Raw genomic sequence first — 26,322 nt, forward strand, 5'->3', positions numbered from 1 at the left:
ACGGTTGCTTCATGAAACTCTTTGGTGAGTTCTTGGAGTGTGCCACCCATTTACTGCCAGGATCCTGACCAACTAAGAAGAGCAAACAAGGGCAGAGCCCCGAGAGCTCCCACACAGGTCTCAGGGTGTCGTCACACAGACAAATGGGGACACAGAAGCCAAGTCTTTTGGCCCTGCCTCCCAGCAGAGTACCCAGTCCATTGCATTTCTTCCTGCTCAGATGAATTCCTTGAGATGGGCTGAATAAGCGGAGACAAATCCATCTGCCATTCGGCTGACGGCCCAGGGAGCCCTCCTTGTATCTGAGGCCAACTGTAGGGCGAGAGATCACACTGGGGAGCCAGACCCCTGTGTGAGGCACTTGGTTAAGGAGGAACCATTCTGTCCTGGTTATGGTGCGAAGCACTCAGCAAATAAAAAGCCACAAGTTTCATGTGATTAGGTTGATATTTAATTACAAGGAACCCAGGTTCTTATACAAGGCAGGAGGTGGGAGCCAATAGTTCCCATAAGGCTTTGCAGCCTGAGTGACTGAGGCCAAGGAGAGAGGGACACATGGGACACATTGGTGGGGTGGGGGCTCTGGTACAGTGCATCCTGCCCAAAGGTGAGAGTGGCTGCTGCTGGGGATCTGCCCTCTCCACTGGCCCAGGTCCGCCATCACTCCATGAGGCAGAGCTGTGTCTCTTGCGGTCGCATGTTGGGTAACACATACAGAGCCACAGCTGCAATAGCCAAGAACACCATGGGCTTCCACATCCCAAACATGTTCTGTGGGGACCAAAGAAAAGCTGTGAGTACCCAGCCTTGAACCCTTCCCTCAGCCAAGAGACCCCCTGCCTGCTGGTGCCCGGGACATACACCTCCGGGGCATCATGGGTCACCTCATGCCTCCTGGCCAACCGTGGAGACCGTGTGGGCCCTGGGCCCTGACACCGCCAGGTCTGTGGCACAGCACACGCTGGCTGCGTCCCCTTAGGCGGTGCCTGCATCTATGCCCCTGTCTCTCCCAGTGGGAGAACACTAACTTGTATGTGTGGGAGCAGCCCAGGGGCCAGACTGCAAAGATTCTCCAAGTGGTTGCAGTGAGAAAGGGGTGGGTGCAAAATGGGGCAGCAGAGAGTCAACTGAGGCCCTTGGGGAAAGGGGTGGCACCTCGTTAGCTGTATAAAGGGGAAAGGAGGCCGGCGCCGTGGCTCACTAGGCTAATCCTCCGCCTTGCGGCGCCGGCACACCGGGTTCTAGTCCTGGTCGGGGCACCGATCCTGTCCCGGTTGCCCCTCTTCCAGGCCAGCTCTCTGCTGTGGCCAGGGAGTGCAGTGGAGGATGGCCCAAGTGCTTGGGCCCTGCACCCCATGGGAGACCAGGAGAAGCACCTGGCTCCTGCCATCGGATCAGCGCGGTGCGCCGGCCGCAGTGGCCATTGGAGGGTGAACCAACGGCAAAAAGGAAGACCTTTCTCTCTATCTCTCTCTCTCACTGTCCACTCTGCCTGTCAAAAAAATAAATAAATAAAGGGGAAAGGAACTCAGACTGGGGGGGGGGGGAGGGAAGGTGCCCCAGAGAGTACAGGAAAGTAGGAGTTCTTTGGCAGCCAAACCTGTTGCGCAGAATGGAGTTGGTTCAAGGAAGTTAAAAGAAACCCGAGAGTGGCCCTGCCCACGGGTGACTTCCTGGCACGTGTGCTAGAGCCTGCGAGGGAACCCTGCTGGTCTGTGGGACAACAGTGACGCCAGCAGAAGACACCCAGAGAGCATCCTCTAGGGACTGGGAAATCGTCAACGAGAAAATCCACACTCTGGGAAACAGTTCCTGTTCTTAGCTCTTTAACTGTCTTCCTTGAAAGGCGGGCTTTGGATTTTGAGTCGTGAGCTATGGCGCGTACGTGACGCAAGGATGGTTTTAGGTAAGGGTGGTGTAGGGCCGTTCATGCTACCAGCAGCTTCTCAGAAGATAACGGATCTGAAAAGAGGATTTAAGCCCACTCTAGAGAGCAGAGACGACTTCCTCAATCTGAAGACATAGTTGCTGGGAGGAGAAGGCACGAGATGGACAGCAAAACCGCGCGGGCGTGGGTACTCAGAGTAACTCACGTAAGCATGAACTGAGAAGGCGGCTAGAAGGGCTACCTGCCCGGATGTCGCGTCCTACTGTGCGGAGCTAACCATGTCAGTGTGGTGTTCTCGCGGGAGGACGGGCAGAAACCCATCAGCCTGGAAGGGTGGACTTCACCCTGGCAGAGGCCGGAGTCCACACCGCGTGAGCAGAGGGAAGCTTTGGGATCCCGAAGGAGCGCGTCCCACCAGCCTTGCCGACAGCCTGGGAATCGTGTCTGAGATTCCATCAAGCGATTCGACAGGATGTTCCATGATATCCTTGCAGATGATACGTGCAAGTAAGAGCAGGCTGATGGCGTAGCCTGCTGCACGACCACCTGCTAGTGAGCAAAGGGCTGCGTAACAGAGAAGCTGGGGCGACAACACACAGGAGACTGGCTCCCCACTCGCAGCCTGGATGAGGGCAGGAGGCGTACTTGTCACCCTGGGGGACGATGTGAATACTCAGAACAGAGAATTCTGCCAAGGGACCCAAGACATCGCGTGCAGGGGCAGAGGCGGGGAGAGGGTGCTGAACACACGCAGGGCACGTAGGGGCTTCCTAAACAACACAGGAGGTTAGCGAGAGCTCCGTTACCCAGCAATGCATAAACAGAAACGTGGCGTCTTCCCCGTTACGAGGGGGCCCACTGAGGGACAGCGTGCAGAGCGAGAGGAGGTGACGCGGACAAACGGGGGCAGAATGCCATCTGCTGCTCATGTTCCATCCTGATGACCCGACTCACGATATCCTGGCTGTATTACGCAACCTGCCCATGTCTTGCCGTGAGCGTCTATAAATGACAGTACTCACAGTCATAGCTTCCTCATAAGAAGGATGAATTAGTTACTATAAGTCAAGTGACTGCAAGTGGCCAGCTTGTCGTATGCACTATGGAGCTGGGTGCTCCTTGCATTATGCATGTAGTATTTCATAGCCTACACAATACTTTCACACTCATTAAGTCAGCTGATCTGATCCTCACAAAAATCCCATGAGGAAGGCAGGGCTTACGCATCTTTTGTTTACATTTGGAGAAGCTAACGTTGAGATGACGCATTTTGCTCACCAGGACACAGCCTGGAGGAAGGAGAGAGAGACTCAGCCACTTCTCAAGGGTGGCTTCTGAGAGGTCAGCCGCACCTTCTTCTCCACCACACATCTCACTTCCTGGGTGGGGAACTGAACGCCGAGGTGTGGCCAGAGCTCTGGGATTCGCAGCTGCCCCCAGCAGGGCCCTCCTCTCCTTGTGACCCGGCCTGGCGGAGGTGGAGCTGGGGAAAGGCATGGCTGAGTGCTCGGAACCTCACCCTACAGGGACTGCTTAAGACGTGTGCGCGTGTACAGGCCAGCAGGAGGTACAGAGAGACCCCGTCACCAACAGGTGTAAAGAGAGACCAAGAGGAGTAACAGGAACATCCTTAAAAGAAAAAAAAAAAAAAAGGACAAGGGTTGACGAAGGGGGCAGGTGTACGTTTGTAGGAGTAGGGGAGTGGAAACAGGAAAGAACAGAAAGTGGTAAAAAGTTCTACCAACAAATGCTTAGGGGGCTACACGTGGAGCCAACTAGACTTCCCTTATAGGGATAGGGGTGGCAGCGAAAGGATAAGAAAGGAGCCCAAACAGGACAAGAGAGAGTCACTTGTGGGTTCCACAGGCAGGCAGAAGCCTAGGGTTCTGCTTCCTGAATTCAGCCTGCTGTTGACAGAGCAGACGCCGAGCCGCGGCCAGCTGGCAGGTGCCCAGCTGCATCAGGCCCGACACACTTATCTCCAGCTGATAGTTTTCACCGGTAACACACGCTGTCTTCAAAACCAAGCTTGAGAAGCCGATTACCATGGGATTCGGCCCCCAAAAGGGATAAACAGAGAACTATAAAATACTTCCCGGCATTTTGTTATGATTTTTCTGGAGACCAGAAGTCGCAAACCAGAGACTTTTCAGTGGCAAGTGTCTCCTACGGCGGAGGTCTGGGTCTGTGTCATCAAGGTTGAAGGAGCACAGCTCTGCAGCCCTTTCTCGCCCAGCAGGAGAGGGACTAACGCCTTACGCTGCCACCCTGGGCAGCAACAGCAGCGAGACCTCGGCTCTACAGTTATACAAAGACGAGGAGCCTGGGCAGCCTCGCAGGCACATGTCCGCTCATTGGAAGCAGTCAGGCAGCTCTGACGGTAGCCACTGTGGCTGGGCTTCTCTAGGTTTCTCTCCCAGCCGCAGCCAGGAACTCAAACCACGTCTCTGGTAAGCATTCCAGCCCCCTGTGCCTCGTGAAGACACGCTCAGAGACGTCACAGGCTTCGCAGTAGCCCAAGGAAAAGCCAGGACTAAAACTCGGACCCGAGCACCACCTCTTGGGAAACAGCAAAGAGCGAGAGGCAAGCCGCAGAGAGGAAAGGGAGAGGAGAGGAAGCGATACCAGTACCTGTGTTAGGATGACGTCTCAGCCCACCAGCACCAGAGCAAAGCCGAGATGACCACCAGACCTACGAGAGGCAAGGAGAAGATGGGGGGATCGGGGGCAGGGGATGGCTGCAACAGATCAGATGAGGAAGAGGCACGAGGGGGGACCGGGAGGTGCGAGGTGGCGTAAAAAGACATAAACACATGAATCCAACAGGTAATGAAGATGAGGAAACAAAGGGAAAGAGAAAGCAATCAAGAGGTTAAAAAACAGATTCGCTCGAGCTCTGTCCCTGGGCCTGGGTCCTTTCCGAAAAACCAAAAGCGCTAAGCAGTAGCTAGGTCCGAATCAGGTGCTGCGTTCAACTTCCTGTCCGGCCCCATAGCTCTCGCATCTTGTCGAGGAGTTACCTGCTCCTAGACCTTCGTCGTGGCCCGGTCGCTCTGGAAGAGTGGAGCCCCAGAGCGTAGACTGGGCTTCTGTAGAGGAGTGGGGCACCTCCTCACCCCGGGTCACTCCGGACAAAGCCAGTCTTTTTGCCAGGCCACCTGTCTGGTCTGCTTTCCACCCAGTGTCTCAGTATTTTGACCTCGAGTCCCTATGACCCGCCAGGTGCTATGGCTGTGAGGCAAAATGCGTTAAAATAAGCCAACAAAGGAGGAGGGCTAATTTGTGGGCTGTGTAACAATCTTCCAGAGAGAAACTAAATGCCCAGGTGGTAACACATATGCCTGTAGACCTACCTGCAAAAGCTGCAAGACCCCCTTAGGGCAGAGGGGGCACCTCCATCCATAGGCACAGGGATTGGGCTTGGCTCACGTGTGCCTTTAGAAGTGTGGCACCCAGGGTAAAAGAAACCCAAGAGGCTCAGAACCGACATGTGGTTGAACATGAAGATTTCAAAGAAATATGCCCCTAGGGATGTATCCCTGCTACTTTTCACTTTAGTTACGATCCTCAGCCACAAGGCCAACAGAAAATTGCACATGGGGTCCGGTCCTCAGCCAGTGCTGCAGACCGGGTTGTTGGAAAATTCCAGATAGCCCCTATCTGGATGGGGGTGATCCCACCCCTAGAGAATTCTTTTCTTTCCCCGCTTTCAGAGAGTCAGAAAGAACCTGTACTGGGAACCGAGGACTCACTCGGGAGGTTTGAGCCTGACTTACTCAAATGCCTTAGGGAGTCGGCCCCAGGGTAAGAAGTCAGCGGGCGCACGCCTGCACAGATGACCAGGCTGTTAGAACACAGAGACACTCCTGCACAGGTGCACACTCCCCTTGCCGTCCAGGTACATGCTCCGCAACAGCCCCCGCCCAGCCTCGCAAAGACCCAGCGCCTCCAGGGCTGGGGTGTGGCTTGTCTCCTCGGGCTGGCCCATGTCCCTGCCTGCTGGACAGACTGAATCTCTGTCACTCCTGAGTACTCCCAGCCCCCGCCCTCACGCCCTCACTGCCTGCCTCTTCACTCCCCAAATAGCAACCACGGAGGTTAAGCCTAACAGGGCACCATGGGGAAACAGGACCGAGCCACCGGTCCAGGCTGACAGAAATGTCCTGAAGGCCTCTCGCTGGCAACACCCCCGCTGCGGAGCCAGGGGCAGGGAGGAGGGAACCCCCCGAGTGAGAAAGGTCACAAGGACTACCAAGTAAATGAAAGGACACAGACGTCAAAGACCCCACCTCCGGTCTGCATCCGCATGTGGTCTCCACCTGCCACTTCCCGCAGAGAAACGGCTCTCCCCAGCCTCTTCTCCATCTCCACCTTCCCTCCTGTGCCAGGCCAGCGGTGGCTGGGCCGCCCCTGAACACCGGGGCGCCTGAGCCCCAGGCCCTCTTCCCACCTGATGCAGCCTCTGGTTGTGGTTACCTTTTTACTCTCAGAAAGTTTGAGGGGGCTGCTTTCCTCGGCTGTCTCAGGGCGAGAGTCCTCGTCCTCGTCCTGGTCCTCTTGGTTGTCTTCCCCCTTGTCCTCCTGTTCTCTGTGTTCTTCGTACTCCTCCTCCTCCTCCTCCTCCTCCTCCATGGCTGCCGTAGCCTCCCCGGGATCTGCCGGCTCCGCAGCTTGCTCGCCCCGAGACTCCCGCTTCACTTTCTCTTCCGGGACTTCCTTTTTGTCCTCCTCTGTCTCCTCTTTCCTTTCGTCCTCTTTTGCTAGCTTCTCTAAGTCCGACCGGCTGGCCTTGTAGTATAGCACCACCTCCAGACTCTGCGGGGTGGAGGCAGTTACCTGGGAAGGTTACCTGGGAGGGTTCCCGTTCTCACTCGGGAAACTTTCCAGCTGCCACGGTGCCAGGGTGCAGCGCTCCGTTCTGGGGCTGCAAGGCGCCAACCTCGCGGAACGGAACACCCCGGCTTCTCGGGCCCCAGACAGCCGCTGGCCGTGAAGCCGCTTCAAGCAGCCCCCAGAGCTGAAGGTTCCCGGGCTCCTGCGTCCCACCCCTCACAAGGGGCTCCTCTGCACCCCATCCTCTCTGGCTTATTAGCAAACAACTACTTTGAACAATATCTTTCCCCTCATCTCTCAGTCCTTCTCTCGGGCACATACCCCAGGTGGGACGGGCGCCCCAGCAACGGGGCTGGGCTACCAGGAGCAGTTGCTCAGCCCAGCAGCTGTGGTCCTTGGGGGCAGCACCCACTCTCCCCATAGCTTCACAGGAAGAGAGCAAAACGGGTCTTCAAAAATGCCCAAAACTCTGCATGGATTCGCAAAAGCTTTTTTTTTTTTTTTTTTTTTTTTTTGGCACCAAAATGAACTTGTGCTTGAAGTCCATCTCTGCCCAAGCGTCCTGTGGCCCCTGGTACCTCGCCTGGTTGCAGTGCTGGTGGAGAGGAGGCTTCCTCCGGGGATCTGCGCTGCCTACCTGGTTGCTAAGGTTACCACTCACCTTCCTGGTCTCAAAGCTGTCCTCGGAGCTGTCCGAGCAGGGCTTGGGCCCTTTTTTATTCTTAAACCCGTTGGCATTCTTGTTCCCGTTTTTACTGCTGCTCTTCCCCTTGCTCTCCTTGGCAGCGCAGGGCTTCTTCTCCTTGAGCCGGCACAGTTCTTCCTGGCAGCTCTGCAGCTGACCCTCCAGCTGCTCCTGCACCGCCAGCAGCCGGCCCTGCTCATCCATGCTAGCCTGGTACTGTAGCTGCAGCTCCCGCAGCTTGGCCTGTAGCTCTTTGATCTGTCGGCAGTGGGGGGAGGAGGGGCCGGCAGTCACCCGGAGCTGGGCCCATGGGGTCAGCTTGGGCCCTGCTTAGGGGTGCTGGGGAGTCGCTGCCTCAGTCTCCCTGCTGATGCCCACGGGGACTTAGACAATAAAGGAACCATCAAACTGGAAAATGAGCCTCCGAAATGGTCTTGCACAGGGCTTCTCCCTGACCTGAGGCACCTGATGGTTTACATGTGACACAATGGAAAGAAGACGCTGACGTAAGAGATGCTTTCTCCTGTGACTTGGCCGGAGACTAACTAGAGGGTGGCTGCCACTTCTGAGCCTAGGGGTTTATTATATAACCCTTTTCATGGAAATTCCTACCCCAACCAACCCATTTCTCTAATGGGTACGGCAACTCGAGGATCTGGGCCATGCACTCCTGTGACACACTGGCTCCTGCACCTCTCCTGGAGGCAGACAAGTCACAGCCTGGGACTTGCTGGGACTCCCTGCTCTGCTCGCATCTTCCTGGGCTGGGCTGATGCTGGCACTAAGCACCTGCTCAGTGGGCACGAACACTCAGCAGCCTGGGCTCCTGTGCTCGCTGCCACACACACAGTGCCCCCCCACCACCACCACTGGCCAGAGACAACGCCTTCTGTGCCCTTAACTACAGGCAGAGCAGAGAACAGGCTCTCCAGAAGTGCCCTGGGACACCGAGAGGACAGGAGTGGCCGAGGGAAGAGTCCAGTGCAGGCCAGCACAGCGGGCACTTGAGAGATGCCCCTGCCCCCAAGCACGTCCGTCCAGGATGCGCAGATGCCCCGCCTCCTAGGATTCGGTCTCCCTGCCCGGTCCCTCTCGTCAGCATCTCTGAAATGGCCGTGACCTCCTGTGGCTCTGGGGACTCCTGGGAGGAGCCCTGCCTCCCCAGCGGCGGCGTTACCTCGCTCTTGTCACAAGAAGGGGCTGCGGGCTTGTCCAGGCCTTCCATGCACTCCTGGAAATCCCTTTCGCACGCATCCAGCTCCGCCCGCAGCGCTCTCTGCTGGTCCAGCAGCTTGTTCATCTGCTCCTGCAGCTGGCGGTGCTCCTCCTGGCTCATCTGGTCCAGGGCCTGCACCGCCTGCAGCTTGGTCAGCACTTTGGCCACCGAGTCCTCAAAGTGCTGTGGAGGGCGGAGGAGCAATGGCAGCACCCTGAGAACCACCTGAGCTCCGCCCCACTCCTGTGAGGCCCTTCCCTGGATACAGAAGGACGGCCAAGGGTCTGAGCTGTGCAGGGGGATGCTGACTTTCTCTGCTTAGAGTCCATGACCAGGCTGATGAAGATTCCTGGGGCCGGCACTATGGCGTACGTAGTAGGTTAAGCCTCTGCCTGCAGCGCCAGCATCCCCAATGGGCACTGGTTCAAGTCCTGGCTGCTCCACTTCCTGTCCAGCTCCCTGATAGTGGCCTGGGAAAGCAGTACAGGATGGCCCAAGTACTTGGGCCCCTGCATCCATGTAGGAGACCTGGAAGAAGCTCCTGGCTCCTGGCTTCAGATTGGCTGAGCTCTAGCTATTGCAGCCATTTGGGAAGTGAACCAGTGGATGGAAGACCTCTCTCTCTGTCTCCCTCTCTCTGTCTGTAAGTGCCTCTCAAACAAATAAATCTTAAAAAGAAATAAAAAGAACACTCCTGAATCTCAGGCCTCCATCCAGATGGGGGCATCTCTCGGGGAGGGAGGACAGCCAGGGGCGGAGGGGCCTCACTTCCTGCCAGTAATCCTCCAGCTCGACTTGGATCTGTTCCACTGACCCTGCGGGAACATCGTCTTTCCCTGCCTGACCTGTCATCGGGCGACTGTTACCTCCATGTCTGCAGGCTCGGCTAGGTCCTCGCTAGGGCTGCTGCTGGCGTAACTCTTGTGATAGGTGTCAGAGCCGCTGCCGCTGCCGTAGCTCTTCCTGTAGGAGCCGCTGCCGCTGCTGGAGCTACTGCTGGTGCGGTAGCTCTTCTCGTAGGCCTCGCTCGTGCTGCTCTCGTAGCTCTTGAGGAAGCTGTCGTGGCTGGCGTCGCTGCTCCCGTAACTCTTGAGGAAGTTCTCACTGCTGGGAGCCACGCTGCCGTGGTTCTTCTTGTAGGACTCAAGGCTCGCCTTGACCGCAGGCGACTGGTCTTGGAGCAGCTGCATCTCTTCCAGGCAGAACTGTAGGTCAGCCTGCAGCCTCTTCCGCTCCTCCAGCAGCTTCTCGTGCTCCTGCTGCAGTAGCTCCTGTTCCGCCTGACTCTCACTGTACAGCACCTGCAGAGCCTGCAGCTGGTCCCTGAGCAGCTGGGGCTGCCAGGGCGGGTAGGGGCGGGAGACATGACTGTTACCCCTACGCATGTCAGTCTTTCTAGCTACACCTCTGCTGGTGCAGGTGTCTGCGAAGTGCCCACAGAAACGGGAGGTGTCGGTTTCCTGCTCATCTGGGAGAATCTCCCCCCGGAGCAGACACTCCCATTTCCGCTGGCTTCTGCACTGTGGGATGTCCCTCTCTCCTTGCACGGCGCTGTGTGTGGGTCTCAAGAATACCCTGGATCCTCACCCCACCCTCTTCTCTGTCAGTGGATTCATTATCCTGACCCTTAGCATTAGTCTCTCCCTGCCCCCAGTTCTAAAATCAACCCCGCCGGTTGTGGCGTGGAAGGTTGAGCCTCTGCCTACTGCGCTGGCATCCCATATGGGCGGGGCTCGAGTCCCGGCTGTTCCACTTCTGATCCAGCTTCCTGCTAATGCTCCTGGGAAGGCAGCGGAAGATGGTTCAAGTGCTTGGGCCCCTGCACTCAAGTGGGAGACCTGGATGAAGCTCCTGGCTCCTGGCTTTGGTCTGGCCTGGCCCCGGCCGTTGCAGCCATTTGGGGAGTAGGCCGGTAGATGAAAGATTCTCTCTCTTTCTCTGCTTTCATATAAATACATAAATCTTTTAAAATAAAAATCAAGTCACCCCAGCCTTAAACAGGGGCCTATAAAACATTCTTCCTTGGAAGATACAGACTTGGACTCAAGGACCAACTATTAATCCCTGAACCTCCTGCCCCGATTCTGAAGTTGACCTCTGGGCACATCTCCCGGCCTCCTGGGCCTGGCTTCTTGGCTGCGGATGCCCGGCGTGAGATCCGAGCAGCTTAGGAAAGACATTATACCTGCTTCCCATCTCTGCTATGAGGGTGCTCAGCCCGGACATCTGATATCCCTGAAATTTGAGCAAGCCTCACAGTTTGGACTGCTGTGGCCCCTGGTTCTCCTTGCTTAGGTAAATAGCTGGGTGAACAGACTCTGCCTCAAGTGGAACTGTCTACCTGCTCTTCCTCGCTCACAGAGACCTTGGACTAAATGTGTGCCCTACCCCTAAGCAGACTTGTCTGGAAACGCCTGCCCCACATGCAGGGCCCCTGGCTGGCGCTCTGATGCACCCATTTTCCGGGCTAGGCCTGATCTGGCTCTGTCGCTGCCACCAAAGTTCCAACTCAGGTAGTGGTGGGTGTTCAAAGAAACTCACACGCTAAGAACTCTCCCCTTGGAAACGAGTGGGCCCAGATCTGTCTCACGTAGGACACGGAAAGGCTACAGCTTCGGTGACCTGAGACGTGTGCTTTGCTACTCATGGGAAAGCATGATGCATTTGGGTCTCTCCAAAGGAATCCCAGCGCACACTGAATCCACATGAAGCCGATGGCCCTGAGTCACATGATCAGAACACAGCCTGCCAGGCCATCCCCGCTCTGCTCTAAGGACCCAGGGAGCTCCCGCGGGGCCCTGCACACAGTGAGGCTCTCCGGCTCCATCTCAATGGAGCCCTGGCTGGCCGAGGGCAGGCCTTCAGCCTCATCCTTACTCCTGGCCCGACAGGTCTGCTAGCCCCGGGGCCCTCCTGCCCCCGAACTCTGCAAGGCTGCCGTGCTCGGAACTGCCCCCGCCTCTTGCTAGGGTTACCTTGTTTTCATTACATTTCGAGGACTTCGCCCATTTGGGGTCCTCAGGATTCTCCACCACTTCCTGGAAATGTGTCTCTTTGAAGTGCCACAGCGCTTTGTGTGTCTCTAATTGTTCTTTCAGTATACTCGCTTGGCTCTGTATCAGTTTTTTCTGCTCATTCTGCATGCCTTGGTAAAGCATCTGCAGCTCACAGAGGTCTTGCAGCTTTGTCAGTATCTCCTGACTCTGTGGGGTGGGGCGGGAGGAAGGAGTTGGGCTGGGTAACCGGCAGGCTCCTGCGCCGCCTCCCCCCTGGGAACCGGTCCCTTCCAGATGAATCTCTGTGCTGGCTCTGCACAGCCCAGTGGGGACTGGGGGTTCTCTCCAGGAGGACCTGCTAACCGCGTAGTGCTGAGCTCTTAGGGTTCATTTTCAAAGGGCTTTCAGGTGCATTGTCTCCAAGCATAGAAATGCTGCACAGATTCCAGAATAGAGAATGTGTTCTAAGACTTGCATCTCTTAGGAGAAAAAGCCTCATCAGCTCCATGGAGCTTTTGGGTTTTGTGGGGTGGGGAACAGTGGGAAAGGAAGCAGTGACAGGCTCGGGCAGGAGGAAGTCCAGTCCCCAGGCTATTTATGCTTCCCAAGGACAGCCACCTGGCGGAGGTTCTGAGAGCAGCCTCCGGGACGGCCGGCGGGCCCGGCCTGGCTGCAGTTACCTTCCGGACGAGCCCGCTCTTGGGGAGCGGCAACATGAGCTTGTGCAGCTCTTCTTGCAGCTGGCCCTGCTCCTCCTGCAACCGCTTCTGATCCTCCAGGAGCTCGCACTGCTCCATCTGCAGCTGCGCCAGCTCCTTCTGGCTGACCTTGAACTTCTCCTGCAATTCTGTCAGTCTGGACAGCAGTGCATCACACTGTGGGCGGGTGAGGGGAAGGGCTGGTTACTCTGCCCGGCACACCTCCCGGCGGGCCAGCGGAGCAATTCTGTGCTTGCGGCTCCCTAGGGTCTCCCTCCCAGTAGACTCACTTCAGTCCCAAGTGCACTGCCCCCAGACAGACCAGGCCCTAGCTGCTGAAGATGGCACTGCCACCGGCCGCCGTGTGGCTGCTTGGCAGCCTTCTACATTGGCCCTGTGAGCCCTTCGCAGGAGGGGCTGCTCTCAGACCCCTCCCTTCTCAGCCCCCTTCCCATCTCCGGCGCTGGAAACGCCAGCTCCTGCGACCCTCCACTTGTTTTCAGACCCAATTATGCTCCTTACCAATAAGGACTTAATTTCACTCCATGTTTTCCCATTTTTGTTTTCCTAATCATCTCTTACAATCTTCGGAAAAGCACTAGTTAGTGCTGAGGTTGGGTTGAGTAGACTAAATCCCAAACCCAGAGCGTCTAAAGTCCTAAGCCAATCCTGATGCCGTGCCGTGGCTGGAGAAGAGCCAGTTCTGGGTACCAGCACCTCCTCCTTCCCCAGAGTGTTTCCCACCAGGAGAGGGGCGATGAGCACAGGCCCCCAGCCCCTAAGCTGAGTGCGAGCGGAGGGAGAGGGCCCAGAGGCGCAAGCAGACTGTGAGGGGTCACATCCTTCATCTTTCCAGGCCTCTTGCTAGGGACACTCTGCTGCTGGCTGGGGAGGAGCTGCCGAGGGTTCTGGCACAATGGCACCGGCTCCACCGGCTTTTGAGAGTCTAGTGCCTTGTCTCCAACCAGCTTCAACCCCTTTCCATTTCCTATCGGCAACCAGGAGCTGAATGTGCTTTTATTATTAAAAGATAATGCCTTGCACTTTATACTCTACGGAAAAAGAAGTGAATAAAAGTGAATGAAGCCTTAATGATCACTGCCAGCATTTATTACTAACCGGAAGTGAGGTAAGAGTGGTGCTCTGCTCAAGGTGAAGAGGAAAAATGTAAGCTTCCGGAATTTACTCCAAACATCACAGAATAAATCCTGGAAGAGCCTAGACCCTTCTGTCACCCAGTCAGCACTCTGAGCCCGAGGCCACACCCACTCCCTTCCAAGAGCATCTGTAGCCTGCCTCAGAAAACCGGCCCCTGTCTTTACAGTTCCAGCAATAACAGTGTGGGAGGCCGCCCAGTGTGTACGCTCGGCTCCACAAACACCCAGGGATCACTAGTTTAACACCAGCGGACAAACATCCACTCACATGGACTCGCGTGAGACACTGGTATCCACAGGGGCTTCTCCCGCTACACTGTGGCTCTGGCACAAAGGCAAGGTCAAGGAAAACCGTTTCCCAGGTGGCAGCAGGTGGCTGTGCCCGCTTCCCGGCCAGGGAGCCCTCAAGCCCTCTGCTGGACTGGCTCCGTCTCTTGCCTCTGTCGCACCGCCTCTCTCTGGAGCGAGTACCTGGGAACGCTCACCTCTCGGGATTCCAGTTACCTTGTTAGCACACTTGTCCTTGTCCTCGAGGAGGGGCTGGGTGGTCTTGAGCTCGTCCAGCTCCAGCTGGCACAGCAGGAAGTCCTGCTCGAGCTGGTCGTACATGTGCTTCTGCCGCTCCAGCTCGTCCTTGCTGTCCTCGTACAGTCGCTTTATCTCCCGAAGCTGGGCTTGTGTCTCTGTGTTCTGGGCAGGGGAGCCAGGCCCGGCCGTCACCCGGGGAGCCGCTGCCGCCGCACGCTCTCCTCTCAAGCGGGGACTACAGGGGGTCCATCGGTCCTCCCCTGTCCCTTTCGGCCCCAGTGTCATCCCAGCCTGGCACCCCCAAGATGGGCCCGGCCCTAACAGGCTTGGAACAGAGACCTCCTGGGATTCCCTTCATGGGGAGCGGGGAGAAGGGACTTCCTCTTTGTATACGGGCCGGCTTTCTGGTTGGACATCAGAGGAAGCTGAGAGCACCTCTTTGGCCCTCACAGAGCGGCTCTCCCTCCCCCTCCCGCCCTGCGCTGCCCGCCCCCTGCGCCTCCCTGGCACTTCTTTACCTTGTCTTCGCTCTCTCGGAAGCAGGTCACCATGTTCTTGAGGCCCTGCAGCTCTGCCTCGCGGCCCCGCAGCTGCTCCTGCAGCTGCTGCTGCACCTGCAGCAACTTCTCCTTCTCTTTCGTGGTGGTCTGGTACTGCAGCTGCAGCTTCTGGACCCGGCACAGCAGTTCCTGCAGGGGAGCAGGGCTCTGGGAGGTGCCGGCGGCTTCCTTCACTCACCCTCCTGCCTGAGCCATCTGGACACTGCCCCTCCTGCCTGGTGGTCATCTCACCCGAGACAGCACTGAGGGGCCTGAGGCTCTTCACCCACCCTCCAGGCTTCCCAGCTGATGGCTGGAGCTATTTTTAACATTCCACTCTCAGCCGGAGTCTCCCGCAACGCAGGTGCTCCCAGCACCTCTGGCTGCCCCCTCACCTTCTCAGCCTGGTTCTCCATGACCGTGGATGTCGTGACCTTGAGCTGCCGGAGCTCAGACTGAAGCTGCAGCTGCACTTTCAAGAGCTCCTTCTGTTCATCCTGGCTGGCATCGTACTTCTGCTGCAGGGCACAGAGCCTGGTCTTCAGTTCCTCATTCTGCGGTGGGGGAGACATGGGTAGCACTGTCACTCTTCCGGACACGGCAGGCCCCTCTACAGACGTGGACACCTCGAGGTGTCTGTGGGCCTAGGGTTGGGTTTCTCGGGGGAGGCACACGCTCAGCAATGAGCAGCATTTCTAGAATGCCACGCTGCGTGGCTTCTGCAAGCGTGCTCCAGTAGGCCCTGGTTGTGGGGTAAAGGCCAGCAGGGCAGGCCGCAGGTTCTGTGCCCATCGTGCCATGCAGCAGCAGCTGCACGCAGGCCCGCTTACCTGGACGACGCTGTGAGAGGTCTGGAACCGGAGCACCTCGTTCTGCGCGCACTTGAGCTCCCTCTGCAGCCGCCTCTGCTCTTCCTCCCCGACCCGGCGGTGGTGCTGCAGCTCTTGCAACTCTCCACACAATTCCTTGCACTGTGTGGGGAACGGAGCAGGCAGCCTGGCTAATGGCAGGTGCCGCGCATGCTCCAGAACAGGCTCGGGAAAGCCTGCATTCCTTCGATTGGAACACAGTCGTGGGTCCCTTAACGACAGCTGTGGTGTGTTCTGGGAAATGCGCTGTCGTGCAAACATCATGGAGGTACAGATGCATGTGGTATATAGCCTAGTACACACCTAGCTGGCCTGGTTTGTACACGTTTATGTATCACCTGTTCGTCCTAGGGCCATGATGGACAAAACAACATGAGGCTAAACCAAGCACAAGAGGAAAACAATGCGATCAAGAGACGAGGTAGGGACCAGTGCTGTGGCATAGTGGGTAAAGTGCCACCTGCAGTGCCAGCATCCCATATGGGTGCCGGTTCGAGTCCCAGCTGCTCTACTTTTGATTCAGGCTGTGGCCTGGGAAAGCAGGAGAAGATGCAAGTGCCTGGGCCCCTGCATCCACATGAGACACCTGGAAGAAGCTCCAGGCTCCTGGCTTCAGATCAGCCCAGCTCCACTCGTTGTAGTCATCTGGGGAGTGAACTAGCAGATGGAAGACCTTTCTCTCTTCCTCTCTCTCTCTGCCTCTCTGTAACTCTGCCTTTCTTTCTTTTCTTTCTTTTTTTTTTTTTTTTTTTTTTTTTTGACAGGCAGAGTGGATAGTGAGAGAAAGAGACAGAGAGAAAGGTCTTCCTTTTTGCCGTTGGTTCATCCTCCAATGGCCGCCACGGCCGGCGTGCTGCGGCCGGCGCATCGCGCTGATCCGAAGCCAGGAGCCAGGTGCTTCTCCTGGTCTCCCATGCGGGTGCAGGGCCCAAGCACTTGGGCCATCCTCCACTGCCTTCCCAGGCCATAGCAGAGAGCTGGCCTGGAAGAGGGGCAACCGGGATAGAATCCGGCGCCCCAACCGGGACTAGAACCCGGTGTGCCAGCGCCGCAAGGTGGAGGATTAGCCTGTTAAGCCACGGCGCCAGCCTGTAACTCTGCCTTTCAAATAAATAAAAAAAAAAATTTTAAGAGAGATGAGGTGAACACAAGCTGTCTGAGGCTGTTTCACAGCCAGCTTCTAATAAGGAGGAGCATGCTCTAAAGTAAAAGTAGCATAGTAAATACATAAACTGGTGACACAGCATGTACTAGCATTGTCACGTCCAGCAGCCTGCACACACCTGCACCTCCACACCTTCACAGGGCTGGCAGTGCCGTTAGTTTGTTTACACCAACACTGCCACAGACCCACGTGTGACGTGTCTCCCGATGACACTAGGACGTCTCAGCGTCGCTAGGCAAGAGGAGCTCCTCGGCCCGCCCACTGGAGATGCAGCTGCTGACCAAGTGTCACTGTGCAGCCCCCGGCTGCTCTCTGCGGCCAGTGACCACACCTCCTTGGCCAGCACTGTGCGGAAGGTGAAAGGGAGCTGTGGCAGGAGCCCGCCGCCCCTGCCCTGCCCTGCCCTGCCCGCGCCGCGCACCTTGGTCTTCATGCTCAGCATCTGCTCCTCAGCCCCCAGCAGCTGCTGTCGCAACAGCAGCACTCCGGGGTCGGGCTCTGGGAAATCCGCCTCGAAAGTCTGAGACTCGGTCGATGTCATGCTCTTCAGTGTTTGGGACTCCAGCCACCTCTCCGTCGCTCTCCGTGTCCTGTAACCCAGACCCCCAAAGCCCCGTTGGAAGGAACTCTGTCACTAGCGGACCTGGCTAGACCACTAGCCAAGCGGCCTCCATCCTCATGCCTTCAGATTATACCAAAGAGAGGCGGGGCCTTCTGCCGTGATGCACCTCCCAGGTAAGCACGTGGAGAAGAGGACAGTCACGAGGATCTCGTCTGCAGAGGCGTGTGGGCCCTGGGAGACCCTACGAGTACCAGTCCAGTTGGTATCAAGGCTGGGCCTGGTGGCAAGCCAGCTCCAGTCTGGCTGCGCTAAGCCATTAGACCTAATCAAGTCTGCGTGGACAGTGTGGGAATGTCTTCTCAACCTACTCTTGGGCAGAGCAAACCAGACCCCGATAGCTACAGTGGAAGAAAGCTAAATCTTTTTTGTTTTTTGACTGGCAGAGTGGATAGTGAGAGAGAGAGAGACAGAGAGAAAGGTCTTCCTTTTTGCCATTGGTTCACCCTCCAATGGCCGCTGCGGCCGGCGATTCATGCTGATCCGAAGCCAGGAGCCAGGTGCTTCTCCTGGTCTCCCATGTGGGTGCAGGGCCCAAGAGCTTGGGCCATCCTCCACTGCCTTCCCGGGCCATAGCAGAGAGCTAGCCTGGAAGAGGGGCAACCAGGATAGAATCCGGCGCCCCAACCGGGACTAGAACCCGGTGTGCCGGCGCCGCAAGGCGGAGGATTAGCCTGTTAAGCTACGGCGCCGGCCAGAAAGCTAAATCTTCAGATTTATTTATTTATCTTGAAAGTGTCAGAGTCACAGAGAGAGAGGTCTTCCATCACTGGTTTACTCCCTAGATGGCCGCAATGGCCAGTGTTGGGCCACGCTGAAGCCAGGAGCTTCATCTGGGTCTCCCACATGGGTGGCAGGGGCCCAAGCACTTGGGCCATCTTCTGCTGCTTTCCCCAGGCCATTAGCAGGGAGCTAGGTTGGAGGTGGAGCAGCAGGGACACAAACCGGCGCCCACGTGGGATGCCAGTGTCACGGGCAGCAGCTTCACCTGCTAAGCCATAACGCCGGCCCCAGAAAGCTAAATTTCAGAGCCCATTCAGCGCTAGTTCTGAGATCATCAGGCCGGGTTCCCGTGCCTGCCTCCAGGCGGTCTATCAGGGAGAGGACCAGCTCTCTAGGATCAGAGGAACACTGGTGCCCCTGGCGTCCGCCTTCAGGGATGCCCGAGGCAGAGTCTTACCAAGCCCCCCACCCCAGCCTCCCGGCTGTACCTCTCGCTCTCCAGATCCGCAAGCTGCCCCGTGAGGCTGCTGTTGCTCTCCTGCAGGGCCCGGTATTCCTCGTTCAGGAAGTGGTAGCGCTCCCGCAGCTGCTGTAGTTCTTCTGCACAGGACAAGCAGGGCGAGATGAGCGTCACGGGGTGGGGGAAGCACGGGTCAGGACCCCCCCCCCACGCCCCGTTTTCCTGCCTAGAAACCCGAGAGCACAAGTCAGAACAGCTTCACTTTTTCTGAAGACGGAGAAGAGATACCACTCAGAGGCTCAGAAGACAGGCCCAGAAGATTCCACAGCACAAGCAGGCTGTCTTGCAGATCTGCCCCACCCACAGCAGGGTCTTGAGCTTCCGGGGACTTGGGGGACTTTGACTAGGTTTCTGGTGTTCTGTATTTATAGTTTGTTTACGATTCCTTTAGAACCAAAAGCAGAGAGCTGTGAACTCTGCCAGACAACCCAGCTGTTCTGATCTTTCTTTTCCTTCCTTTATCACCATTTCAAACATTTTGTTTGGTCTTGATGTAGTCAAGAATCTTTCCTAATTTTTTAAATAAATGCTAGTTTTTGTTTTTTTTTTTTAAGATATGCTATTTATTTGAAAGGCAGAGTTACAGAAAGAGAGAGAGACTTCCATCTGCTGCTTCACTCCCCAAATGGCCACAATGGTCAGGGCTGAACCAGGCCAAAGCCAGGAGCTTGGAACTCCATCCAGGTCTCCCACATGGGTGGCAGAGGCCCAAGCACTTGGGCCATCATCCACTGCTTTCCCAGGTGCATTAGCAGGGAGCTGGATCAGAAGTGGAGCAGCTGGGACTCGAACCAGTGCTCTGATGGGATGCTGGTGTCGCAGGCAGCAGCTTAACCTGCTGCGCCACAACGCCAATCCCTCCAGCGATCCTCCATTGCCTCACGTATCACCACCGCCAAGCCTCAGAACAGAGCAGGTTGAACTGCCCCACTGACCCTAAGGCCAAGTTAGCGATAATTTTTGTCACGTAAACATGCCTACGTTTTGTTCCCTCGTGACTAGGAACTGTGTCTCCTAGAAGACGAATTCTGCTGATATTTAAGGAACACCAACTTGCTCTGTTTAGAACACAAGGCCTATCTCACCTGCTGGGAGCGTCACCACCCTGAACGTCACTTCTGACGTTCCCTTTTCATTCCAATCAGAGTCCTTAGAATACCACAGGTTACCACAGGAGGAAGGAAGAAAACAGAAACCAGCAATGTCTGACTTCAGCCTCAGACCGGGCTGCGGTCGCGAGTGCTCGCAGCGGTATTTTTCTCTTTAAATAAACTTGTAATTTTAGATTTACTAAAAAGTTGCAAAGGCAGTAGAGTTCTGGGCTGGTGCTGTGGTGCAGTGGATTAAAGTCTTGGCCTGAAGCACCGACATCCCATATGGGCGCTGGTTCTAGTCCCAGCTGCTCCACTTCCAATCCAGCTCTCTGCCATGGCCTGGGAAAGCAGTTGAAGATGGCCCAAGTCCTTGGACCCCTGCACCCACGTGGGAGACCTGGAAGAAGATTCTGGCTCCTGGCTTCAGATCGGCACAGCTTCAGCAGTGAACCAGTGGATGGAAGACCTCTCTCTCTCTCTGTAACTCTATCTTTCAAATAAATAAAATAAATCTTAAAAAAAGAAAAAAAAAAAAAAGTAGTAGAGTTCCCTGGGAGAGTTCTTGTCTGGTTTCCCCAACTGTTAACATCTCATTACCCCAGAACACGTGGCATGATCAGCAATCAAGGCTGGCGATCACTGTTCACTCCACTCCACACTGGATTCAGATTTCTCTACACTTTCCCCCAAGGCCCTCTTTCCGTTTTCTAGAACCCCACCTCGCTGTAAGGCCTTGTTCGCCAATTTGAATTCCTTATTCCGGCTGTGGAGATCAAGGCTCAGCGAGAGATGATAAGCAGACAGAGTTCACCCTGCTAAGGGGTGGAGCTGTCTTTCTGCCCTCAGCCCCTGTCTCACTCCAGCCCAAGCCCTTCCCCCTGCGCTAGCCTCCCTCCCCCCGCACCCCAGCTCTTCTCAGAGGCTGGACATGGCCGGCTAAACTTGAAGGCCTTGGATTCCTTGTTGCTTGCCTCTGCTTGGCCTGGCCAAATATAGGGCCTCCATTGTGCTCAGACCGGAAGTCCAGGCTCTCTGATGTCAGGAATCCTAGCAACTAGCTGGGCGCCTCACTGGCTGAAGCTTTGAGTGCCTCATATTTTACTGGAAATAATCTTCCTCTCCAGCTGTCTTGAGCTCTGATCTGCTGGCCTTAAAGTTTCCCCACTGGAAGGGTTAGAGGAGCCTCAGAATTAGCAGGCCGGGGCGCCCCATGACACAAGCCGGCCCCACGATGCCAGAGCAGCAGGTGGCTTCCCAAGGTGACCCGGCTCTCTCCCCTCATCCCAGAACCGGACAGCCCAGCAGGAAGAGCTTCCCCACAGTCAGGTCAACAAAGCCCCAAAGGCTCTCCGGGTAGAATTCCCAGTGCACGCCTCTCACACCACCGTGGAATGGCTATAACATCTGAGTACATGTTCTCTCTTACAGTCTCAAGCCAGGTGCTTCCTCCTGGTCTCCCATGTGGGTGCAGGGCCCAAGCACCTGGGCCATCCTCCATTACCCTCCCAGGCCACAGCAGAGAGCTGGACTGGAAGAGGAGCAACCGGGACTAGAACTCGGGGCCCATATGGGATGCCGGCGCTACAGGCAGAGGATTAGCCAAGTGAGCCACGGCGCCAGCCCCACAGTCTCAAGTTTAACCCGGCGGGCTTTTTCCTAGCAGTTCCTAATTCCTCATCTACTGGCATGCTTTTCCACCGCCTTCCTCCACGTTACCCACCCTCCTCTGGCCGGGAGAACTCGCTCTCTCATACCTTGCAAGCCAGAAAAGTCCGAGAGACTTAAACTGTTGGAGGGCTCGGAGGTCTTCATCTCCATCTCGGCGCGCAGCGTGGCGATCTCCAGCTCGTAGTCTCCCCGGATGCGCTCCATGTCGTCCAGCTCGGTCTGCATGCGGCAGAGGTCCTCCTGCAGCGACGCCATGTTGCTCTCATGTTCACTCGCCGAGTCGGCCGCCGCCTGCCGCAGGCTCTGGATCTCGGTCTGGGCCAAGTGCAGCTCCTGCTCGATTTCCTTCAGCTCACTCTCCTTCTCCCGCTCTAGCAGGGAGATCTCCTCCCGCAGATGGCGAAGCTCGCCTGCAAGCCCAAGAGTGGAGAAGGTCAGGGGGACGGCTCGTCTACCGCGTGCCGGCGGCACAAAGTTCAAGGTGGATTTACGGCTCGTCCGCGAACTCCTGACACCCCAGTGTCCAGGACTAAAAGGAACAGAGTGACTCTGTGTGGTAGGCTGAGTAGAAAAGTAGATTTTGAGGCCTGCTACCAAATGCAACAACTTGGGCTGCTGTAAACAAAGAGTATTAAGTACTTCCTGGGAGACACCTGACAGTTAAAGACCAAGCTGAATTTACGCTATTATTTTTTTAAGATTTAAAAAATTTATTTTCATTGTTATTGGAAAAGCAGAGAGACAGAGGCAGAGAGACAGCCAGATCTTCCTTCTGCTGGTTCACTCCCCAAATGCCCATAACAGCCAGACTTGGGTCAAGTCAAAGCCAGGAACCCAGAACCCCATCCAGGTCTCCTACATGAGTGGCAGGGACCCAAGCACTTGAGCCATCATCTGCTCCCTGCTGGGTGTGCGTTAGCTGGAAGCTGGGTCAGAAGCAGAGGCAGGACTTGAACCAGGCACTCCACAGTGCAGGCCAGGCGTCCCAAGCGGCAAGTTAACCATCATACCAAATGCCAATCTCTACTTGATAGTGCTTTACTGATGCCCCGAGTTCTTCAAAAAAATTCTCCTAGCTAAAAAAATTTACAAAAATTATTTTCACCTACTCAAGCTGGGAGCTTGGAAATTACGGAGCCTCAGAGGTCCCATGAGCTGCCTGTGGTAAGTTCTAGATCCAATAAGCTGGCGCCGCGGCTCACTAGGCTAATCCTCCGCCTTGCGGCACCAGCACACCGGGTTCTAGTCCCGGTCGGGGCGCTGGTTCTTTCCCGGATGCCGATGCCCCTCTTCCAGGCCAGCTCTCTGCTGTGGCCAGGGAGTGCAGTGGAGGATGGCCCAAGTGCTTGGGCCCTGCACCCCATGGGAGACCAGGAGAAGCACCTGGCTCCTGCCATCGGATAAGCACGATGCGCCGGTCGCAGCGCGCCAGCCGCGGCGGCCATTGGAGGGTGAACTAACGGCAAAGGAAGACCTTTCTCTCTGTCTCTCTCTCTCTCACTGTCCACTCTGCCTGTCAAAAAAGAAGAAAAAAGAAAAAAAAAGTTCTAGATCCAAAACAACTGCATATTTACAGTCCACAGTTGAAATCCACGTTAGGGGCCAGCGCTGTGGCACAGTGGATAAACGCCCCGGCCTGAAGTGCCGGCATCCCATATGGGCGCCAGTTCTAGTCCCAGGTGCTCCACTTCTAATCCAGCTCTCTGCTATGGCCTGAGAAAGCAGTAGAAGATGGCCCAAGTCCTTGGGCCCTGCACCCATGTGGGAGACCTGAAGAGGCTCCTGGCTTCGGATCAGTGCAGTTCCGGCCATTGCGTTCATCTGGGGAGTGAACCAGTGGATGGAAGACCTCTCTCTCTCTCTCTCTCTCTCTACCTCTCCTCTCTCTGTTTAACTCTGACTTTGAAATAAAAATAAATAAATCTTTAAAAAAAAAAAAGAAATCCACATGTTAGTTCACCATATAACTAAGCATAGAGTGAAAACCTAAATGGCACTTGATACGTGCTTCTTAAATTGACAGAGGACAAAGGGAATATCATGTTGCCATTTAAAAGAAAGTGGTGGCTCTACACTATATATTAACACAATATATTAACTAGAAGAACAACAAGCTACAAAATGCATTGTATTATCTAATTCTTACAAAAGATACCTTTACGAGACGTATATAACACACAAATGTACAAAGACAGAAACAGGCCTGGGAAGATCTACATCCCAGACCAGCCAGAGCCTTGCTCCCGAGCAGTGCTGCACATGACGGGGACGCTGACTTTCCACATCTTATGTTTCTGCACTGTGTGAATTTTCACAAGGCCTGTGTTTATAATACATAGAGATTCACGAGAGAAAAATGTGTCAGCGCTCTCGGCATCTGGGCAGCATCTCAGGGTTTCTGGACACAGGAACCCATCTGGGATTGACAGAACCTAAAAGTGGAAAGGTAGTAAAAGGCATAGGTAGTGGGGCCGGCACTGTGGTGTACTGGGTTAAAGCCCTGGCCTGCAGCGCCGGCATCCCATATGGGCATTGGTTCAAGTCCTGGCTGCTCCACTTCTGATTCAGCCCTCTGCTATGGCCTGGGAAAGCAGTAGAAGATGGCCCATGTGCTTGGGCCCCTGCACCCATGTGGGAGACCTGGAAGAAGCTTTGGATCAGCTCAGCTCTGGCCGTTGCAGCCATTTGGGGAGTGAACCAGCGGATGGAAGACCTCTCTCTCTGTCTTTATCTCTCTCTGTAACTGTCTTTCAAATAAATAAAATAATTTTTTTTAAAGGCATAGGTATTAATAGGAACTCAGGATATGGGGGCCAGGATGGGGAATTCAGGACTGATTGGGCGGCTCAGGACCTTCCCACGGCACATTTCTCCTCATCTCTTGTCCCCAGTCTCTGCTCATCTACTCCACTTTTTCTAGGCTCTCCCCACACCTCCTCAACAAAGTCCTCCAGGAAATGCTCCCCTTGCGCCCGCGTGTGCAGCTGGTCTACTTCCGACTGCACTGCAAGCGGTAGAAAGGTGGGGCCCACAGCTGCACTGCTCACCAGGAACAGCTCCGGGCCCTGGGCCTGGCCCAGTAAACACTTCCTGTGCTCAGGTACGGGTGAGGCAAGGGTGCACACATTCAGCAAACGGTCAGAGTGTTCCCATGAGTACAGAAGTGCATGCTGGGTGTTTTTCAAAAATGAGAAGGGTGCTGCAAGCAGGAAGGGCGAGGGGCCCGGGTGTCTCAGGGAAGGCCCACGCACCCACCCTGGCTCACAGGGGCAGCCCGGACCCCCACCTCTCACCAGTCCCCCTGCTGGCCCGATCCTGGCTGCCTCCTCTCCTCGCCCATTCCCCAAGCAGGGACCGATCTAACTCTGGGCCTAACTCTGGGCCGGTCCGCCCCGCTATTGCAAGGCAAGGAAGCCCTTGCTCCATCCCCACTGCTGGGCCAGCATAGCGAGGTCCCAGCCCAGTGGGGGCCACCAGGGAACCCGCCATTCAGATCGAGGGCCCAGGTGCGGGGTACCACCACCTCCACTTCCCTAACATGCCCATGCCGGGGCCCGCAGCGGGGAGGGGCCGGCTGCCGGGAGTTGGGGGCTCCCCCAGCCGGGTTCCGAAGGGCTGGCGCCGGTTGGTTGTGGGGCTGGGACCGTCGAGGCCGGGCGGCGGGGCCCGGGGGTCGGCTGGGGGACAGAGAGATCGATTCTCACTCACTGGTTATGGCCTCCATCTCCCCGGCCCCCCGCAAGTGGTCTTCCTGGGGGGCCTCCCGCCGCCCGGCCGGGTCCGGGCCCCGAGGGGCTGTGGCGGCCCGAACGGCCCCCGACGCCAGCTCCCTCTGAGGCCGCGCGCGCCCCCTCTCGGCGGGAACGGGCAAGGCGCGTGCGCGAGGGCGGCCGGGCCCTCTGGGGGCGGGGCTCGCAGGCCCGCGGGTCCCCGCCAGGCTGAGCGCTTTCCCCGGACTCCATGTCCCTTATTTCTCCGATTCTCTTGGAAACGACTACTGGAGTTGCCTGCGCTCACCCACATTTTCCCCTCCCATCTCCGCTTCTATTCCAACCCAGTCAACCTTCTGTCCGTATTGAAATATTTCAGGCTCCTCCGTGTTGCCAGTTCCCACCATCATCCCCTCGCCTTGGCAGCTTCTACGGTGGATCGCCAACCTCCAGGAGGGCCTTGCAGCTCTTGGCTCCCTCAGCAGAACCCAGCTTCAGCCTCTGTTCATCTCCCTGCAGCTCTCAGTGCTGGGGCATCTCTGGGACTGACCTTGCCTCTCCTCTTCCAGCATCTTTCCATGTGACAGCGCTGCCACCTCCCGTGGATTCTCATGCCACCTATAAGCTAACGGATTGTATCTCCAGCCGGGATTACCCCACCCCCAGTTCTGAATTTACATATCCAGTAGCCCCCCCACCATGAGTCACTTGGGGGCAGGGCAGGTGTTTGACAAAGTGGTTAAGGCGCCACCTGGGATGCCCATGTCCCATATCACAGTGCCTGGGTTCAAGTCCCGGCTCCACTCCCAGTTCCAGCTTCTTGCAAATGGACTCCCTGGAACAAGTGATGGCTCAAGTAGCCGGGTCTCTGCCACCCATGTGGGAGACTTGGGTTGGGTTCCTGGCTCCTGGCTTCAGCCTCACCCAGCCCCAGGACTAATGTGGGTATTTGGGGGAATGAACCAACAGATTGGAGATCGATCTCTCCTCTGTTTTACAAATAAATACATTTGAAAAAAACTTCTAAGTCACTTGGATGTTCATAAGACACTTCAAACCCAATAGAAAGGAAAAGATCTTACAGGGTCCCCGGTGCCCACTCTTATTCCTTGCTGAGTCTTTCCCCACCCGATAAACGAGACCACGCCTCATCCAGGTTTCCAATGTAAAGGCATCTTTCTTTCTCCTTCCATCCATTTGGTCAGCAGCTCCTGAAGGCTCCACCTCCAAAGTATGTTCTGGATCATCTCCCGTCTCACTGCCTCCATCCAAGTGCCGACCCCCTCTTTACTGGAGTAAGGCGATAATGTGTCCTAGGACGCACTGCTTGGATTCTCTGCCCTCCATTGTTTCTACACAGACGGTAGAGTGGGGATGCTGAGGCACAGTGGGTTAAACTGCTGCTGGGGATACC

At 56.3% G+C, this 26,322-nt stretch overlaps 1 protein-coding gene across 7 annotated transcripts in view; it reads right to left on the reverse strand.

The window, feature by feature from the left end:
- Positions 1–437: 437 nt before the first annotated feature.
- Positions 438–26,322, reverse strand: part of CCDC136 (coiled-coil domain containing 136) — a 30,615-nt gene continuing 4,730 nt past the window's right edge. Inside the window, exons 5-19 of one of the 7 annotated variants that reach the window (XM_062202560.1) lie at positions 21,285–21,608; positions 18,405–18,516; positions 16,996–17,164; positions 15,371–15,511; positions 14,936–15,094; positions 14,520–14,690; positions 13,978–14,163; positions 12,299–12,493; positions 11,598–11,825; positions 9,489–9,959; positions 8,584–8,805; positions 7,383–7,664; positions 6,365–6,703; positions 4,520–4,580; positions 438–771 (exon numbers count right to left, since the gene is read on the reverse strand). In XM_062202560.1, the coding sequence (XP_062058544.1) occupies positions 455–771; positions 4,520–4,580; positions 6,365–6,703; positions 7,383–7,664; positions 8,584–8,805; positions 9,489–9,959; positions 11,598–11,825; positions 12,299–12,493; positions 13,978–14,163; positions 14,520–14,690; positions 14,936–15,094; positions 15,371–15,511; positions 16,996–17,164; positions 18,405–18,516; positions 21,285–21,608 (3,377 nt within the window). In that variant the 3' untranslated portion in view covers positions 438–454. The other 6 variants (XM_062202724.1, XM_062202639.1, XM_062202802.1 and 3 more) reach the window with 6 other exon arrangements.

This window comes from Lepus europaeus, chromosome 1, assembly GCF_033115175.1.
Source record: "Lepus europaeus isolate LE1 chromosome 1, mLepTim1.pri, whole genome shotgun sequence".
NCBI classification, from domain to species: Eukaryota; Metazoa; Chordata; class Mammalia; order Lagomorpha; family Leporidae; genus Lepus; species Lepus europaeus.